General features: G+C 42.1%; 1 protein-coding gene across 3 annotated transcripts; it reads left to right on the top strand.

Moving 5' to 3' along the window:
• Positions 1–1,265: 1,265 nt before the first annotated feature.
• Positions 1,266–18,640, top strand: LOC135332039 (uncharacterized). Of its 3 annotated transcripts, none has more exons than XM_064527347.1 (25): positions 1,266–1,739; positions 5,627–7,159; positions 7,219–7,356; positions 7,435–7,665; positions 7,985–8,173; positions 9,062–9,120; positions 9,174–9,272; positions 9,405–9,501; positions 9,594–9,785; positions 10,850–11,246; positions 11,298–11,559; positions 12,822–13,061; positions 13,112–13,258; positions 13,310–13,599; positions 13,654–13,694; positions 13,757–13,849; positions 13,898–13,981; positions 14,172–14,389; positions 14,577–14,689; positions 14,872–15,037; positions 15,528–15,670; positions 16,935–17,092; positions 17,297–17,422; positions 17,839–17,949; positions 18,398–18,640. In XM_064527347.1, the coding sequence occupies exons 2-25, from the start codon at positions 5,674–5,676 to the stop codon at positions 18,514–18,516; spliced, it is 5,199 nt and encodes a 1,732-aa protein (XP_064383417.1). In that variant the 5' UTR covers positions 1,266–1,739; positions 5,627–5,673; the 3' UTR covers positions 18,517–18,640. The 3 variants fall into 3 exon arrangements, with proteins under 3 accessions (XP_064383417.1, XP_064383415.1, XP_064383416.1); XM_064527345.1 differs by lacking the exon at positions 1,266–1,739 and adding an exon at positions 3,111–3,363; XM_064527346.1 differs by lacking the exon at positions 1,266–1,739 and adding an exon at positions 4,748–4,909.
• The last annotated feature ends 749 nt before the right edge of the window (positions 18,641–19,389 follow it).

The following is a 19,389-nucleotide window of genomic DNA, read 5'->3' as shown; positions in this document are numbered from 1 at the left end:
TTGATTATACAAAAACAAGTGAAAGTAAAAAAGAGGTTAAAAAATAAGTTAGTGTTCTAGGTGTCCCTCCACAAATTGTATAAGATTTAAGTACATGCAGAGCATAACAAATGTTTTATAGTTTGCAGTGGTTTCCAAACCCTTTTTCTTATACCTGACTATTCTGTATGGTTATATATACAAGTACAAAGAAGTTTATGTCCATTTTTCACTTTTCGAAACATTCACTGTAATTGCGATTTCACCAAGCATGCTTTGAAACTACGTAGTCATTTATTCTCAAATCATGCATTCCCGTTCATAAGTATGTGCCCAATTTATCGTCACATTATCGACGTTATTATATCATTAATTGCATAATATTATGTCTTCGATCATTATACTCGTACTCCCCATTTTTGTATAATCTCTGGTAGAGGTTTCACTGCATGTACATGCATGTATATAGATTTGGAGTAACATTGAAAACAGCCACATAATTTTTACGATCTGTATAGGCTTATATTTTATTCCAGGAGTACATGAAGTCCTGCTTATTCTCTGTGGATCCAATGACCATCTAATTGCCAGTGACATGTTGCGCCTGCACTTTACATGTAGAATTTGCTTCCTGTTTCTAGTGACCCTGCTGCTCTAAGAGACCTATAGCTATAGAAACCAGGCGTACAAAAATCATAGTAGTTTCAAGACTATAAACTAATACTAGCTTAGCTACATTAAAGACTGCATGCCTGGGACTGCAAGCAAAATCAACAGGCAAGGAGCTGAACTAAAATGGAACTGCATCTGTTGTGTGGATTTGTCTTGGTGCTGTAATTTTTTGCAAGCTGCTTATGCCACACTGAGACTATGGATGACAATATGGCTGATCAGCTGTTCACTACGGATGACAGTGGAGACGAGAAAGTGGAGAATATAGCGGAGAAAATGGATCTGGAAGGAATCCACTGAGTATGTGATCAGACTTATAATTTGAACTGTGTATAAGAAGTAGTATTGTGGTATATCTATAATCTACAAACTAGAATCAGCACTGTTCGTTTGTCCATACGTAAGTGTCATTGTAACTTTGGTCATGGTGCATATTAAGCCCATGCAGTCAGTGGCGTAGGCAGAGGTGGGCTGACGGGGGCTATAGAGCCCCCCCTTTTGTGTTTCATCAACTCCAAACCAGCTTGAATCACCTTGATCTGTCAATCTATTCTGCACTGCACTGCATGCGTAGTTACTAGAATGATGGAAATGTGGGCATGGTCATCTACTGCGCATGCTTACTGCTGATGAAAAGTGATGACCTTTTTTTTAGGTAAAATTCCAAGCTATTTAGCGCCTGCTCTGGCCCTGCTCAATGGATTTGAGCCCTTCCCTTCCCAAAATCCTGGCTATGCCACTGGCAGTGGTAATAGGCCTTGGAGAATGCTGTTGCTGAAGGCATCCTATGCCTTGCACGGCATAAGCTTGTAGCGTTCACAAGCCAATTGCGATCTTGAACAAAAACCGTGGCATACTTATAAGCTATGAATGATTATTATGCAATAGCTTGTGCACCGTTATTCAACCGCTTTCACTATTAGTTTGTCAAATAAAAAATACGTATTATAACAGCCAGGGGCACTATATCAGTGTAATTGTTACTTCATATTCTTCAGAGTGTGTTCCTCCGTCTCTCCCGGCCCACCCCTCACTGACGAGGGATGACGCTGTACAGAGGGCTCAATGTTACGCTGGATGTGCAGAAAGTTAGTTATTATTATGCAAAACAGCTACGTAGCTAGCACATGTAGTTTCTTTAATTATTACATACCACTACTATCGTATAGCGGGTAATTTTCGTGGGGTAAAACATTCTCGGGCAAACTGACCTCCACAAAGTTTGTCCACGAAAACGTAGGCGTGGTTTACCAGAACGCAGGCAATGCAATGAAATTTTTACCTCGAAAATCACCGTTTAAGTTAAAGAAACTACCCGCTATACGGTAACATCACCAATGGCGTTTGATAGCCCCTTGATACCATCTTTGACTCTGCTTTGACGCGTCAGAATAAAATAAATTGCACGTGACATTACTACCTAATAGCATTCCTGAGATACACAAGCTGTAGCCCAGAGTCACCACTCTCTTTTCTTACGCCCCGTCCAATCAGAGAAAAGGGAGTGGCTTGCGAGTTTAGGTCTCCTTAGGGAGGTCAACAGTGCGAGCATTGCAAGTAATTTAAAAAAAGTTTATTTTTGTGGGCAACCTGGAGATGGTTAGTAATTACCCCATGCGTGCGCAGCAGGGACAGAGTGATTGGTCCAATATTAATGACAATGATATTCATTGAAAACACACACCCAACTTCCTCAAAAAGCGGAAGTGCATGATTTAGATTAATAATTAATTATATTCATAACAAACGAGTGGCGGATCTAAGATTCTTGAAAGGGGGGTTCCAGTGGCACAGGGCTCTGAGCGGGTCAAAGGCTGTTAAATTTTACCTAAAAAAAGGTTGTCACTTCTTCGAAACAGTGAGCAGTGAGCAGGTCAGATTGGAATTCTGACCTGACCAATCGGATTGAAGGAAATATAGAATGACAAGAAGCGTATGCGTTCTATACAGTAGGACGCATTTATAGCTAGCGCTAGTCAGCCTAACTGTGGCTACTGTTAGCCAGTCAAGGAGCTATAGTAAGTTGAGTTGACTGCACTATAGTGCTGTGCAACCTTTTCTTTATCTTTTAGCAACGTTCTTGGAGGAAGTCAAACAAAAATTCATAGCTGCTAGTCAAGTGTTCGCGGTTGACCTTTTGCATGCGTTGGATTCTTTTGGTTTTGACACTGACGTAATGACAATTAAAATTCATTGTGCAATGACCTTCGGACTAAAGTGCTCAGACGGACTCTCACAGGGCGGCTGATTCATGAGACTACCAAATTCCAAGCAGAAGGCGCCTAAGAAACTACAAATTTACTTTTGTATGGCTGTAGTCAGACACATGAGCTTTAGATGGCCAATGTTATCTTGTTTCTGGTTTGGGAATCACCTCACTACTACTGAGGGAGGGAGGTGATCATTATTCATTATTGTGACATATACTTCCTGTAAAATCTCATTTCCTGTTAATTAAAACAACCACACCGGATGCAATAAAACCACAGATAGATTTAATCATAGTTTCTATGATTAGCTCATGCCCTCTTCTCTTTGTAAGCCTCTTTGGCCTTGGTCTATATAGATATAGCTACAGTGAGCCAGATAGCCATTCATTGTAAGATTTTGACTATATGGCTACGTCACAACTGAGTTTGTGTGGCATGTTCCTATTGTCTGTCCTCCTTCATAGTGCACTTGGAGCTGGTGATGACCTCACTCTGGATATCAGTACGTATAGTCTTGTATAGTCTATGTGCATGCATTTCTATCAGCTGTATCTTTACATAGTAATTTTATTTACCTTATAATGTAATTAATGCACCTATTAATGTGTTGCCCCACCCCCCACCCCCCCACCTCGGGACATACAAGGATTTTGACTCTTGAAATGTTGGCCTCATATACTGGATGTGTGCAACTGCTTGAGGCTCAAAACCCCCCGTGTTGACTGGGGGGCCAAATTGGAGGATTTGAACATAGATAAACGAAAGAGAGAGATAGGCAACGCCTATAGCCTCATCATCAGCCGCCCTGGGATAGTCCGTCTGAGCACTTTAGTCTGAACTTTTTTGGCCAGGTCGGAATTCCGACCTGACCAATCAGATCAAGGATTGATAAAATTAAAGGAAATAAAGAATGACAAAAAGCGTATGCGTTCTCTACAGTAGGACGCATTTATAGCTAGCGCTAGTAAGCCTAACTGTGGCTACTGTTAGCCAGTCAAGGAGCTATAGTAAGTTGAGTCATAGATAAAGAAGAGAGGGATTGGCAACGGAAGTTAAAACGTAGACTTTTGTGCAGGGGGTGTGGCTTAATCCTGAAACGATGCGTGTTGTCCCCCACCGTAACGCCGCGAAACACTTTTTTATGTTTGAGGCCTTACACAGAGCTTTCTAAGACCCCCCAAAACTTCATTTCCATGCTTCTTGATGATGTGATGTGTATTATGTGGAAATTCCCAAAATTGTTTCTAGATTGTTGAGAAAGAGCTACAGGTACATAGCGCTTTTTTCACCTCTTTTCACCGGTTTTTTATGCCTATAATATAAGATTGTCTAACTAAGTAGTGTCCTGGATCACATATAGCCTCAAGCATGGAAATGAAGTCTAAAATCAGCATCAGGATTGTTATACTGGCAATAAGACAATCAGTTGTCTCCTCAACCATTCCCAGCCTGTGCTTTACTCGAGGCTGTCTTCCTACGTTGAAGTAGACAGCCTCGAGTAACGCCGGGGCAACACGGATGGTTATTCGAGGTCGATTTTGTTGCCAATCCCTCTTTGCTCTATCTATGGTTGAGTTGACTGCACTAGTGCCGTGCAATCTTTTTCTTGTTCTTTTAGCAACGTTCTTGGAGCAAGTCAAATAAAATTCATAGCTGCTAGTTAAGCGTTCGCAGTTGACCTTTTGCATGCGTTGGACGTAATTGAATTCTTCTGGTTTTGACACTGACGTAATGACAATTAACATTCCATTTTGGAATGACCTCTAACTAAAGTGGTCAGACTGACTCTCCCAAGGCAGGCTGATTCATGAGACTAGGCAACACCCAGCATTTCCGTTGGATGAGGCTAGTTGCTAAAAAAAGGGCGTGTAATGAGCAAAAATGGGTGTGTGCACTCAAAATGTCAGTAAATAGTTTGTAGTATTATAGCCAACTGTGCTCTTGAGGAGACCATGCAGATAGACATATAGGCTATTAATCTTTTAAGAGCTACTTATGCAAAGTGATGAGGAAGTGGGGGTGCCAGTACTCTCTACAAACCATAACAGGTCTGTTCCCAAGTCCTTCAAATGCCATCTCATCGATCAAACAAGACAGATAAAGATACTTGTGTTCCACTTTCTAATACATATAAGCTGTGTCTTAGAGCACTTAAAACTAGATTACCATGTACAGTCAGAGCAGGAGATGTACGCAAACTTTCTGGACTTCGGACAAACGTTTCATGGTGCTGCCACTATACTTTACTGCATTATGAGCTAGCTATTATGATTTGTTCCATGCAGTTATAAACACACTTTAATTCTGTGAAACCTACATGTTATTTCGTATTGGAGATAGAGGTACATAAACTGACAATTTGGTGTTTTTTCACACAAATCAAGCTGAATAAAAGAAAGCTCTGCACTAGCATAGCAGCTGTAGCTATCAGTAGTGCTGGATGTATGTGTGCATGATTGCTTTGAATTTCTCTTTTAGTCCCCCTACGAGAAAACTAAGCAGATATAGGGATCATTGTGTACTTTCTTGAGCGCAACTCACCTCCAACCAGAGGGTGTGACGTCACACACTGCATTTACCTAGCATTACGTGGGGCGTTGCCTATCCCTCTTTTGTTTATCTATGATTTACAAAGAGTTGGGAATTTGACCTGGGGTATGGTCAAATCCCACATGTTAGCCCAACCCCTCCCAGGGGGTAGAGGGGTGGGGCAACACATTGATAATTAGAGCTGCTAGAAAATTTAAAGTGAATTTCCCTTGCAGATCCTAATGCTCCAAAAACCAGAGGAAGCAGATTTTCTCTGGCCTTCATGCAGAATCACGCACGAACTGCAGCAACCACCCAACAGCAAATCAGTCTTTTTATCACCACTGAACAGGAGAACTCAACTTTCACACTAGAGACGCGATGGCCGGGAGTGAATGGATTAGGATTCACTGAGACCTCTCCTGGATCTGGGCTATGGTCCCGCACGGAAATCGCTCGACGTGGAGAATACACTTTCATTAATCTGCCAGCAGGAAGGAATGGCCAACAAAACATAGCCGTGCAAGGCAATGGAGATAATGATGAAGCTGACAGACAAAAAGGACTGTTTGTAACAGCAGAAAATGCAAACGATGAGCTCACTATATATGTGTTTAGTGATGAATTGGTATCCACTGATGCGTACATGGCTATTAACTGTGTCGAGTTTCCAGGTGCTAGAAATTACAAGTACTTTATCTTTTCATCTGGTGTATTCGGTGGAGAGCAATTTGAGAGTCGATTTCTCTTTACTCCTTGTCAAGATGACACTACTGTCAGTGTACAAGCCTCCCAAATCCAAACCCATCCCGCTTGGGTGCTACCGAATTCTGGCAACCTAAATGCTCGAGTCGAAGCAACTTATGGGAGGGCTTTCAATCGTTTTGACACTGTGATGATTAGCAATCTTGACGATCTTACCGGCTCTATCATCACTTCTGACAAGCCATTGGCTGTATTTTCTGGGCATCAATGTGGAACTCCTACTGATGATGGAACTTGCGACTATCTTGTAGAACAATTGCCACCTCATCCAACATACGGTGACCTGTTTTTTGTGGCTCCCTTTGCTGTCAGACAAAGCGGTGAACTGTACAGAATTGGCTCAGTTTCTGCTGGAGCACAAGTAACAATCAATTGTGAGTGTGCAGCAAGTTCAGCTGATGGGAATAATCGAGTTGGACTTGTTAGCGCTGGAGATGGTGTTTACTCGGCCACAGTGGGTGCAGGACAATACGCTGAGTGCCTAACACCTCAGAATGCTCAGACCTATTGTTGTGTTACGTCCTCTCAACCCGTTACTATGGCTGCTTACACACTCGGAAACTTGATTGACAACCTTCAAAACATACAGGATCCACCACTTCCTTTTAATCCGATTGGAGATCCAGCCCTCGTTTATATACCACCAGCCAGCTCCTATTTGAATAGTTATAGTCTCAGTGCAGCCCCAAGTTTGGCTACTCAGTTACAGGGATTTCTAAGCTACATCTTGCCCACTCGCATCTTCGATAATTCCCCACAAGATCGGCAGAGGTTTCGTGTAAATGGAGAAACATACATTCCCGACCAATACGAAGCCATCAACTGTCAAGTGAATGGTTCAAATGAGGTGTGTGCTTATGGAGCTACCAGATTTTTGGGCGTAGGAAATGTTGATATTTCTTATGACAACATTAAAGGTGGAGCATTCTGGGGATTTGCATATGGCTACGCTCGAGAAGTTTCATTTGCTTATCCTTTGGCTTTTGAAATGGAGCCAGTTGGACGTAAGTTTCCAGAAAATTCTTGTGATTATTTGTATGCATTTTGCTCTTTGTTTATGCAGTGGCCTGGATTCGAGGAGTGGATCAAGTTGTACTGGAAACTGTTGGAACGGTCGATCTCATGTTTAGTATCACCCGTGGTGATCAGTCAGAGCGTAGTAGAGCATTTGCTGACACTCAAGACCTCTCAGCCATAGCAGGTATTTAGATCATACCATTACGCAGTAAAGTCTTGTTATTGTTTATTGTATAATTGCTAATCAATGACTTCCATGCAGGTTCTGATTATAATGATCCTCAGCCACAAAATAATGGTGGGCCCACTGAAATTGGCAACCTGCGATGGAGAGCTGGTGACACGTTACCTCGTGTTCCATACGTAGTCACTATTTTGGATGATGCCATTTCAGAGCCAGTGGAAGTGGTGGAGGTGATTGTGCAGTGTGTTGCAATGGAGAACTGTTACCTGCCCAGAACTCGGTACACCATAACCATTATTGATGATCAAGGTGAGTGTGTGGGTGTGCAATGGCTATTGAGGCCAATATAATTGTAAATGCATGCAAATTGAAAGCTCCACGTTAAAGATAATTGTATTGGTGCTTGTCATACTTATGAAGTATAGTTTGACTGGTTCACGGACTGATGGTGATTGTCACTATTATAGTCGCTTAGGGACATCCCTGGATGATACACTGCATGTAGTTGCTTGGCAACAGTTATTATTAGCTTGATGGAAGTGCATACATCGGATTACTGGCTAATCAAGCTTGCATTCCGCAGTTGCTTTTGGCATTCAATTTGATACGTTGATTGCCCACCCTTTAGGTGCCTGTCTTGACCTACCTGCTTTCTCCAGTGGCTCCATCTCATACGACTTTGAGTTTTTCCCAGAGATTAATGGTCGACCATACGAAACAGTTGCCACGTACGAGTGTGATGTTGGAATTTTAGTAGGAGAACTAACAAGGACTTGTAAGAATGGAGTGTGGTCCGGAATTGTACCAATTTGCGGGGGTAAGCTAGGTTACCACTGTCAGTATTTTGGCATCTTATATATAGTTATAAATCTCTCTCCCTTTAAGTGGTGCTTTACCCACTGGCCACCTGTAACCCCCTTGGAAGCCAGTGGGTAAAGCCCTCGACTCAAGATCAGAAGGTTAGAGTTCGAGTAGCGGAAAAATTTCTACAGAAACATTTTCTAAGGAGTATTAGCCTCCGAGCATGCATTTTCTAAGCAGTTCATTCAGCTTTGCCCTGAAAAATGAGTATAGGTATATTCAGTGTTCATCACTGGCCATGCTAGCCTTGGTGCACATGGCAAGCAAGCAGGTATATGGTAGTGTGTTTGTGTGTCTGTGTGTGTAGACTGCTACAGCTGCTCGTGATCAATAAGCTTTTCTTCTAGTCACGTTTTCTTGATATTCAATTTGTGGATTGCTAACTAAAGCAGCATCGTGGCTAGTTTTGCTTACTTTGATGGCCATTGTAGTCTCTTCAGACTCGTGCGTATGCACACCGCATCCTGACAAAAAGCCGGAGGTCCCGGGGGATCTGACTTGATAAGCTTCAAGCTTCCTTCAGACCCTCATCAACCCCAACAGTGGAGAAACCCGATACATTTCTCAATAACTAGACATGGGAATTAAGCTTAATTTTGAGGCACTTGTTATAATTATTTACAGACAGCCGTTTGTTCACAGCACCTTTTAATCTTAAGAACCAAATTAGAGTCGGGTAGATATCTGGGTATTCTATATGAACAGGAATTGGTCAACTTGAGTCCTGTTTGAGAGTTTTGAATTATAGACAGCCCGTTTGAGCCAGAGTCCAAAAGTACAGTGAAACTTGTCGATCAGCAGGTTATAATAACGTGTTTTTTAGTTGGCCACCTCTTTATTACAGTCATTCCAGTAAGGTTGCCCCAGATCATTCGATTGACTACCAGGAACCTCATTCCCCCCGTAAGTCACATGACCTCTGTACTTAATTGTTCCATGGCTTCCCTCTCCATTAGACAGATGGCTTTGAGTACTCGTGTGTTGTGAATGAAGTTAGTCTGTCAGCTCAGTATGAGAGCGAGACCTCCATCGTGTGTATAGTGGGCAGCAGGAATGTGAGTGAGGACAATTATGCATAAAGATACCAACTACGTGTATACTGCACAAGACTAATGGAGTGGGTGTAGTCTAAGTTCTAATAATACTCGTATGCATGCTTGTATATGTACTGATTTTTCTACGTATAGCTCACACTTTCTGCTGGGGTCGGTAGTTCCCCTGTGGTTGTCACAGTGATTCGGTCGGAGAATGGTGTCAACAACACACTCAGCAATACAACTGCAGGTACCATCATCTTGTCAACGATAGTTTACATACAGCTGTACACGTTAGGCTTTACAATCTATCTCATCCCCCCCACGCACACATACATGCAGTGACGTTGTATGATTGCCGTAATTTGGCCAGTGGATGTTCAGAATGTATTGCGGCCAGAATAGGGTCAGAGTTCGTATGTGGGTGGTGTGGAGGTAGTTGTGAGGTGATACAAGAGTGCTCCACTGATAGTTTCTTTATTGAGGGGGACAAGTGTCCTGCCCCTGTCATCAACTCGTTCACTCCAATGTACGGTAAGAATGCAGTGAGTATATGTGACAGGGCCTAGGAAAACAACCCTTATGGAGCAAACTAATAATGTTCAGTACACTACAAAGTAAAATATTAGAGATTTTGGTTTTCTTTCATAAGAAGTAACTTCAACATCTCCTCTAACTTAAAAAAAATTTTTTTTATCCGAAAATTTTTTGTATAGCCGTTACAAGGCAGCCATTGAATTTTTTCATGCTGTTCTTGCATGCGGATAGAACTTGGAACATTAGTTTCTCAAAACGGTAGGTCAATACTGTCCCCCTTTCACCCGAAAATATTTTGGGGTAGGAAGGTGCAAAGTGAGTGATATTGTAATCAATTTGAAGCTTAAGCACTGCTTTATTTAAGCAATAAAATACAATTAATTAGTTTGCTCCATAAGGGTTGTTTTCCTAGGCCCTGTCACATATATAATCATGTTTACCTCCCATCGTCACTGTCATTGACGATCACAGTATATACATGTAGACTATAGACTAAGTATATACGTACAAGCACATTGAATGTACTAGCTAGCTGTCTTTGTAGTGTAGAGGAAGCTAGTGTTTATCCCTGAAATATTTGAAGCATGCTTCCTGTAGGATGTAGACAATAATACAGTAGAACCTCAATATTTCAACAGACACCATTGGGGAAAGTTATACAGAGGTGTTCTTAGTTGAGATGTGCTATGAATTATTGTTATTACTTTAGCCTCGAGAACAGACCGCCAGTGATGTACTTATACCAGCTCGAGGGTCTATAATATTTTGTGCAGTAAATTAGTTAGCGCGTGGTCAGTGGCACATCAGTATTTGTGACGTTTGCATTCTTGTGAGAGTGTGTATTTGGCCTTGGAAATACTTTTAATTGCTTTATAAAGCTGATAAAAAAAAAGCGGATCGTTATACGCAGAGTAGTTCCTGAGAGGTTGTTTCAATCTAGACCCGAGTTCTTGACAGTTTTATAGCAGGTGGTTGCTTCTTTAGAGAAGGGAGGTTTCGCTGTTAACCTTGAGTGTTATTGTATGAATTGGCATTATCCTGACTTACACCTCCCCCTACAGGACCAGTTGAGGGTGGTACAGAAATCACTGTGAACGGCACTGACCTCGGAGTGACCTTTGCCGACATTCAGAACTCCACTCTTATATTAGGAGGTGTGACCTGCACTCCCGTAAATACTGGCTACATGCCAGGGCGCCAATTTGTCTGTGAGACCACCAACTTAACAACTGAAGGCCCCAAAAACGTTTCTCTCACCATTGGCTCTAGAGATGCCATCGTAAACGCAGGTTCCTTCACTGCTGTGGATCCTACTGTGAACAGTGTGACTCCGACCTTTGGACCCATGGCCGGGGGGACCACAGTGGCTGTGAGTGGGACTAGACTGGACGTGGGTAATCAGCAGGACACTAGCGTTTCTTTAGACATCAGTGGATCAAGCTCTGTCTGTAATATATTGTAAGTGACCATATTAAACACTGTAGCTGGCTCTCAAATCTTTCCCTGCAGATCTATCCAGTCTCATGAGATTCGTTGCACTACCACAGCATCAAGCTTCGCCTCTGATGCAATGGTGGTGGTGTCCATTGATGCTGCCAGAATCAGAAATCCTGGGCTAGTCTTCAGTTATCTTAACAACCCCAATGTGATTAGTGTGTCTCCTAGCAACACGATTTCCAGCGGAGGCATCGCGCTGACCTTTACTGGACTATTCTTTAATGTGGTACAACAGCCTGTGTTGGAGGTCTACCAACCAATGGGGGTTACTCTGGTAAGCCAGCAACTACCGTATATAGCGAGTAGATCTAATGTCATGCGTCTAAACATTCATTAATGAATCATGAATTCGCAATTGTAAATTTTGCCGAGAGCAGTAAAACTAAATAAACACAGTTACTAAAATGTTCGTGGCTTTTTTATTGTCCTCACAAATATATAGCATGAGACCGATTGGTTGTATGAAAGCATTATCATGCTATAATCATGTGTTTTATCACACTAACTTGTGCCTTGAGTCTATGTGACCAACGTGTAATAAAACCATTTATACCACACTTACGTCACCACAAATTGATCTCATTGGTCAACAGCTGTAGGATATATAGAATATTAGCATACAGCCCCAGGCATGCACAGTTTTTCAAGTTGTTTTTTTGTTTTTTCATTTGTTCAAGAAAGTAAGCAAAGAGAAAAGAGCCATGCTTGACGGTACTAAGACTCAAAGCGACGGCAGAAACACGGAAGGTGCTCTCCAACAAGATGGCTAAGCTTCCATGGGTCCATGGGTGCGGTTTAGATACATTTTATTCAAGAAGAGCTTGCAACTCCAGTAAGGGTCGTCGAATGGTCAACGCTTGGACCAAGGAAGCTCTTGAGCATCTGTAGGAGTAAACATGTTGCTCAACTAGCTCTTTGACAGCTGCAAAATCCGGCATAGTCTTGTTCTTTTTTGCAGTCTGCATCGTGATTGAATTGTTGCTAGGGGGAGGTCCTTTTATAGTGCTGCGGTCACGTGGTATAAGTCAGATATGCCACACCTACTTAGGTGTGGTATATCCTATACATAACACGGAAGAGACTGTACATGCTTTTACCATGACAAAGTGATACAGTAGACTCTTGAAATACAGCCACCTCAATATACCGGCCATTTGGTTTGGCACGGATTGCTAGCTAGATGTTAATTTACTGCACAAAACTCACCCTTAAATGCGGCCACTCGCTATTCCGTATACTGGCCAGTACTGGCTGCCCCAAACTAGGTTTTCAATGTACGTTTGTTACGGCCGGATATGACGTTTTGGGTGTGGTTTGGTATCTAACACTTAAATAGAGAGCAGAATGATTCATTATCCTTCATTATCTTTGAGACAAGAACCGCAAAATTAGTCTTTAGATTTGAGGTAAGGTCATTTTTAAGCCGCGCCTGAAATACAGCCACCTCGCTATTCCGGCCAAACTGCACTGTCCCAAGCATGACTGGATTAACGAGAGTCTATACTGTATACGATGTACTTATACTCTCCCCTACAGAGGAGCAACTGCACTTTGGGAGAGGGTACCATCTGCAGTGTTACTGTGAACATTACCACCCTTACATGCTACACTCCTGACCTGTCGGAGACCTCACCGACTGCATTGAACTATGCTCTAATGTTTGATGATGTCCCACCCGCACTCTTCCTCATCACCGTCCAATCAGATCCATCCAACTTCAGTCTGAATTCTTCTCAAGATGTCATCACTGGCATGGCGGCCATCATACATATTGTGGTATGTCTTGTCCAGTATACTGACCCTATTGTTATCGTGCGTGTATCCAGGGTGATAATCTCGACTCAGTGGATACCAGTGAGATACGTGTGACAGTGGGAGGGGAGGAGTGTGTCAAGACACCTAGTAGCTTGACAGGGATCTTCTGTACTGCTCCCTCAGAGCCACCAGGAGGGGAAAACCCAGCTATCATAAATGTGAGTGACTAATAAACTGTAACTTTGTGTCACATGGCACTGTCCCTTCAGGTGACCGTTGGGAGAAACATCGCTGAAGTACTGGATCAGCGATTAATGTACCGTGAACTTCCTATGACTACTGAAGTTCCTGTGACTACTGCAGCTCCTGTGACTGCTGGAGTTCCTGTGACTACTGGACTTCCTCTGAATATCATCATCCCTTTTAGTGTCATCATCATCATTGGTGTACTGATCGTGTGTGTACTGATATTAGTTGTCATCTGCTTCTATATAAAGTCTCGAAGGAAGTCAGTGTCAATTGCTACGCACCAACAAAACATGGAGCTTGTGGCTACTGGGTAAGTATTGCTATGTATCTATCATTTTTATACCGTTGTACATATGACTCACAGGATAACTCAAGAGGTATTGGATGGCAACACTGCACTCGTTAGTACGTTCTTAGCTACATATTTATAGTCTCTGTTACATGCAGCAATCTTCATTGACCTACAGAATCAGAACTCAATGAAATTGCTGAGTCCATCCCAGACTCATTCAAAATACCAGCCTCAAAATTGAAGCTCTCTAGTACTGCAATAGGACAAGGTAAACAAAATGTGTATTTTACTTAATTTATGCGATATCACTATACAGGTGAATTTGGCATTGTGTACAAGGGAGTCCTGACAGACTGGAACCATGTACCTATACAGGGAGTGGCCGTGAAGACATTAAAAGGTGACATCATATATATGTAATTATAACTTGATACACCTAGTATGCATGTTGTCAGCCCCAGCATTTTTCGAGAGGTTATAACTATAATATTATTGAGAATTGTTATCAGAACCCTACACAATTTCTGGCCAACTACTAATAATTGTATTCGTGATGAGTCACTCAGTTAATCATTGTCTACCCTGTGTAGGTCTGTTCTCAATGTCAGATGTTCAGAGCATGGTGTGTGAGGTGAACAAGATGCAGGACTTTGACCATCCCCATGTCATGTCCCTGATTGGGGTGTGTCTCGATGCTGGCCCCGGCATTGCCATAGTGATGCCATATATGGCCAACGGGAGCCTCTTCGACTACCTCAAGAGAGAGAGGAATAACCTTGAGCTGGATGATGACTGCGAGATTGATCAGGTGTGTGTGTTAAGGGTATGGAAATACGTATCTCTCTAGCGACTATATAGCTGTGAGTTTAAAGTGTAAAGATAATTTCTTCGTGGATAGTTAATGAGTAGTCTCAAACAAAGAGTTGTGTGTTGCTGAATTTTACAGAGATTAATGATCACGGCACCACCAAATGATTTTATGCCTTTCTCTACAGATTCTGGCAGTGAGAAAACTGCTTCTAAAGATATGCCATCAGATAGCACTGGGAATGGCCTACTTGGCCGAGCAGAAGTTTGTCCATCGAGACCTTGCAGCCAGAAACTGCATGTGAGTTAAAGATTGACTGTATACTCATCCATAGTTTGTTTTATACATCACTATACTATAATTATACAGTTTTGAGAACTTTCATTGGATTGTGTCCAATGTCAATAATACACTCGTTATATATGTATTCAACATGACTGTATGTTTCAGTGTGGTTTCATCTTGTACATTCCTATATATAGGCTGGACTCGGGAGGGTGCATCAGGGTGGGGGACTTTGGTCTGGCTGAGGACGTCTATGCTACCGGCTACTTCAGACAGAACTATCGAGTCAATGTGAAGATGCCCTACAAATGGATGGCCTTGGAAAGTCTTAACGATGCCGTCTTCACGGAGAAGACTGATGTGGTGAGTCAGTGTGTATGGTAGACCTGTAACTGTCACATAGTAAAGTGTCCCCCCGTAGTAGATTTCCCCCCTGGACAGAGTAAAATTGTTCCCCTAGGACCAATTCTTCCGGCCCACTTGGTGCAAGGTGTTACCCCGGCCTGCATGGACACATTACTCCGGAGCAAAAGTGTCCCCCGGACACATTGCTCTGTCCTAGCTCTCTTCAAACTATTGCTGTTGTTTAGTTTCTGTGCAGTTAATTTTGCAGCATGCAGGTTTTGTTGTATGCATACCCGTTTAGAAAAGAGAGGAGACACTTTACCCTGGTTGAGTACACTATGCTCCGGAGTAATTTGTTCGGGGAGACAATTTACTCGCCCATACAGCCTAAGATCACAGGCTTATAATGCTTCATTTATATAAGCATTGTTTGCTTTCACCCAAATGTACTAACAATAATATTGTTGCTCTCAATATCATGACATGTATACTTATTTGTTGTGCCCAGTGGTCGTGTGGTGTGACTGTGTGGGAGATCTTCAATGGAGGACGGACCCCCTACCCTGCCGTGGACCCGCTGTCTCTCATTCAGCTGCTGGAGGAGGGGCGGAGACTAGACAGACCTCTCAACGCAGCATGTGCCACCGAGATGTGAGTGCACCGAGTTTGTATGTATTGTGACAGTGCCTGCATGGTTGAGTACCAGAAGAGGTACGACAGGAAATGAACATTCCATAAAGAGTACTTAGTTTTGAATCTAAGCCGCCCTTTAGTTTAGTATAGATCTAGTACTACCAAGGGCGTATGAAGAGAAGAGGGCATGCAACTACTATCTATTAGAAAACAAATGGGCGGGGTCTTATATCTAAAAATAGTAAAGAATGCATTGCATGCGCACCGTTTTTGTGCGTGCACGGTGAAGATATACGGAAACTTACAGAGAAAGTAGCTATATATTGTAGCTAAGCTAGCTAAGCAAACATACTGCAGATGATTGTAGCTCTCTATACTAGTAGTAAATGATGCTAACAATGCTCAGTGACACTAGAAAGTGAGTAGCATAGTCGTACTAGAAGCAACAAGCCAGAAACCACAAACTTTGAGTTGTTGCCTCAAATCCTTGGTTTCTTTGACTCCTGTCTTGATGTAGCAGGTATAGCAATCATAGTGTTAAACTACTACGACTCATAAACTAACAGGAGATGTTATACAAGAGAGATAAACGAGCTAATGGAAGAAAGTAGATAAAAAGTGCCGACTCAGCAGCTTGGATGGGTTTAGAGTTTTTACATAGAAAACATAAGCTCACGTGAATCTTAATTAATCTTGACTAACCTCCTCTAGTGGGCGGTTGGCTAAATATAGCATATCCTGCTGATCATGACTCATCAGTTTTTTGACGCATACACAGTTTACATTGTGAGTTACATGCCCTCTTCTCTTCATACGCCCTTGGTACTACTGTAGTTAGTTTATGCAATACAGAAGGAAGAAACATGAGTTGTTTTGCACTACAGATATAATATTGTAGACAAGTAAAGTTTTAGAAGTTTTACAGCATGATTTCATTCTGATAAGCAAACATAATTATGCACACGGGAAAATGAATGTAAATATAACAAGAATATAATTAAAAACTGGATCACGTGATCATGTCGGACCTCCTCTGGTTGAGTACTGCATGTTTGCAAGCTCTCCCCACCCCGGCCTCTTGGAGTCGGCTGATTGAAGGGGGAGGGTTGTCATGTGATTCAGTACCATTCTACTACATGTATATAATTATGTCCCCAGCAAAACAGTTACCTCATGCAGAGAGTCTGTGCATTGCAAGGCCCTCGTAATTGTACAAGCTCTTAGGAGAGTTACGTTGGATTTTGGGTTTTCACTTCCAACTGACCGTATATCCCTCACCCAGTTCTGTGGTGATGCGTAAGTGTTGGAGGGAGGACCCAGAGGAGAGGCCAACCTTCTTACAACTGTCCTCCATTGTGGAGAGGCTACTGATAGCCATCGCTGGCTATACTGAGCTCGGTATGGTGCTGGTGGACACCAGTCAAGAGGAGGAGGAGTACAGTAAGTCAGTTTTCTGTAGATTCACTGTTACCCTTCTAGCTGTTAGCCTATAAGATTGTGATGGAGTGCACTATATAATTCCTGGAGTCTTGGTGCAGCCAGACTCTGACTGCACATTTATAGTATTGTACGCTATTTACTTTGAGTTCATCGTGTAGTGTTTGGATTGGCTATGTCAACAATGTTTCGTTACCTCTACTATAGAATATGACTACGTACCCCCGCCCACTGAAGTCCCTCATGGCTATGACGATATTCCGTCAGGTGACCCTCTAACAACTGAGAACAGTGCCTATGGCCTCGGGAACAATCTAGAAGAGGAGCAACTCAGTAAGTGTAGACACAATTTAATGTGCGTAGGTCTTCCTGTATATGTCATTGGCTAAAGGACTGTACTTTTCTGTTTAGTATACTGCTAACTATTAATATCTAATCCCATAAAGACTCATCATAAATTGTAGTAGGAGTTTTAGCCGCCTATGGTGAATATGTGATGACCTAGACTAGCTGACTCAGCAGTAGCCAGCCCCACCCTCTTTCGTGCAGAAAGATGTACTGTGTTGTCATGACAGTATAGCTATAGCTAGCTTGCTCGTATCAGTAAGATCTAGTATTGTGTATGAACTAACTGGAAGGGTGATTCGTAGAACCCAACGAACTGACCCTGGATCCACCCCTGTGTACGTGCATGCTGTATGCTAAAATTATGTTTGAATGCTACATTATTATGGTTTTCTTTCTGGCAGACAATGTGCCCACACTGACGCCCACTGAATCCCCTCATCACTATGGCGACCTTCTGTCAGTAGACCCTCTAACAACTGAGAACAGTGCGTATGGCCTCGGCGACAATCTCAGTAAGTGTAGACACAATTTAACGATGTGCGTCGGTCTTCCTGTATATATGCTATAATTTATTGGCTAAAAGACTGTACCTTTCTGTTTAGTAATACTGCTAACTATGATCAATAATCGATAATCAGTGTGAAATGGAGTTTTAGGTACCCATGGTGAAAATGTGCCTGACCTAGACTAGCTGACTCAGCAGTAGCCAGCCCCACCCTCTTTTCGTGCAGAGAGAACTTTGTACTGACAGTATATAGCTAGCTAGCTTGCTCGAATCAGTAAGTTCAATATAGATCTAGTAGGGTATAAACTAGGGTGGTTTATGAACCCAGCGAACTGACCCTGGATCTGCCCCTATGTATGTACGTGCATACTGTATATGGTTTGATTTCATCTAAAATTATGTTTGGATGCTATATCAATAAACTTCATTACTATTTACGGTTTTCTTTCTGGCAGACAACGTGCCCACGCTGACGCCCACTCATCACTATGGCGACCTTTCGTCAGTAGACCCTCTAACAACTGAGAACAGTGCATACGGCCTCGGGGAAGAAATTACTACAACAAACAATTAAATTGATACTTTTACTATGACATAGTGGTAAAGGTCGAATGGTTGTCCTATACTTATCCTACCTATTAATTTAATTTGCCAAATTGTTATTTTTTTATGATGTAAACGATCATGTTACGCATGAATGCAAGTGTTTCACTGTAAAGCTAACTGCATGTGTGTGTTTTCCAGCCGTAATCAGTACAATACATGACACCGAAGACGAAAGCCTACCTAGCATAGTAAAGACTAAAATTTAGCTTGCTTTTCCCATTTTTCCCTTCAGTTCCGAACAGATCCACTTGACTATAAGTGGTGTTTATAATAATTATTACAGCAGTGCAGTGCTCTAGTCTCATGTAGATCTACTGACTAACAGTCTAAGGAATTCTACATCACATACGCAGCCTATACTGTTCTGTAACTTCGTACCGGTACACATGCACTGCATGAAGTCTGAGATTTACTTTCATAAAGTTGTTCATAACTTTGTCATAATTATATACCATGCATTGGATTCCTTGCTAAAAAGCACTTCTATATATCTATATGATGTAGAGCTGGTAAGCTCCAACTAGCTAAAAGTTAGCATTTTCCATGTAGAAGTCTCAGGCATACTTGTCCACCACATAAAGCATAAATGAAGCCATAATTGACCACATACTTCCGGGGTCGAACTCAACGCAAATAGACTTTTAGTTCCCATGTAGATCTTATCAACTACATGTATATGTAGTGTCTTAGTATCCTTTGTATTGTAGATGGCAAGGCTTGCGCATGCGCACTAGGAATACTGATTCCCATAGTATACCTCCTCTGAGGCACTCAGTTTCTCATAATATGCCATGTATATATAGTTCCTATGTAGATCTTATCAACTATAGTAGCTGAGTTA

This window comes from Halichondria panicea, chromosome 2, assembly GCF_963675165.1.
Source record: "Halichondria panicea chromosome 2, odHalPani1.1, whole genome shotgun sequence".
In the NCBI taxonomy this organism is placed as follows: Eukaryota; Metazoa; Porifera; class Demospongiae; order Suberitida; family Halichondriidae; genus Halichondria; species Halichondria panicea.
This window is presented reverse-complemented; position numbering and strand designations above follow the sequence as displayed.

Coding starts and splice junctions, on each gene's coding strand:
- LOC135332039 (XM_064527345.1), top strand. CDS start 3,267: ATGGCTACGTCACAACTGAGTTTGTGTGGCATGTTCCTATTGTCTGTC. Junction 9,786..10,849: donor CTCGTTCACTCCAATGTACG/GTAAGAATGCAG, acceptor CTCCCCCTACAG/GACCAGTTGAGGGTGGTACA. Junction 13,850..13,897: donor TAGTACTGCAATAGGACAAG/GTAAACAAAATG, acceptor ATCACTATACAG/GTGAATTTGGCATTGTGTAC.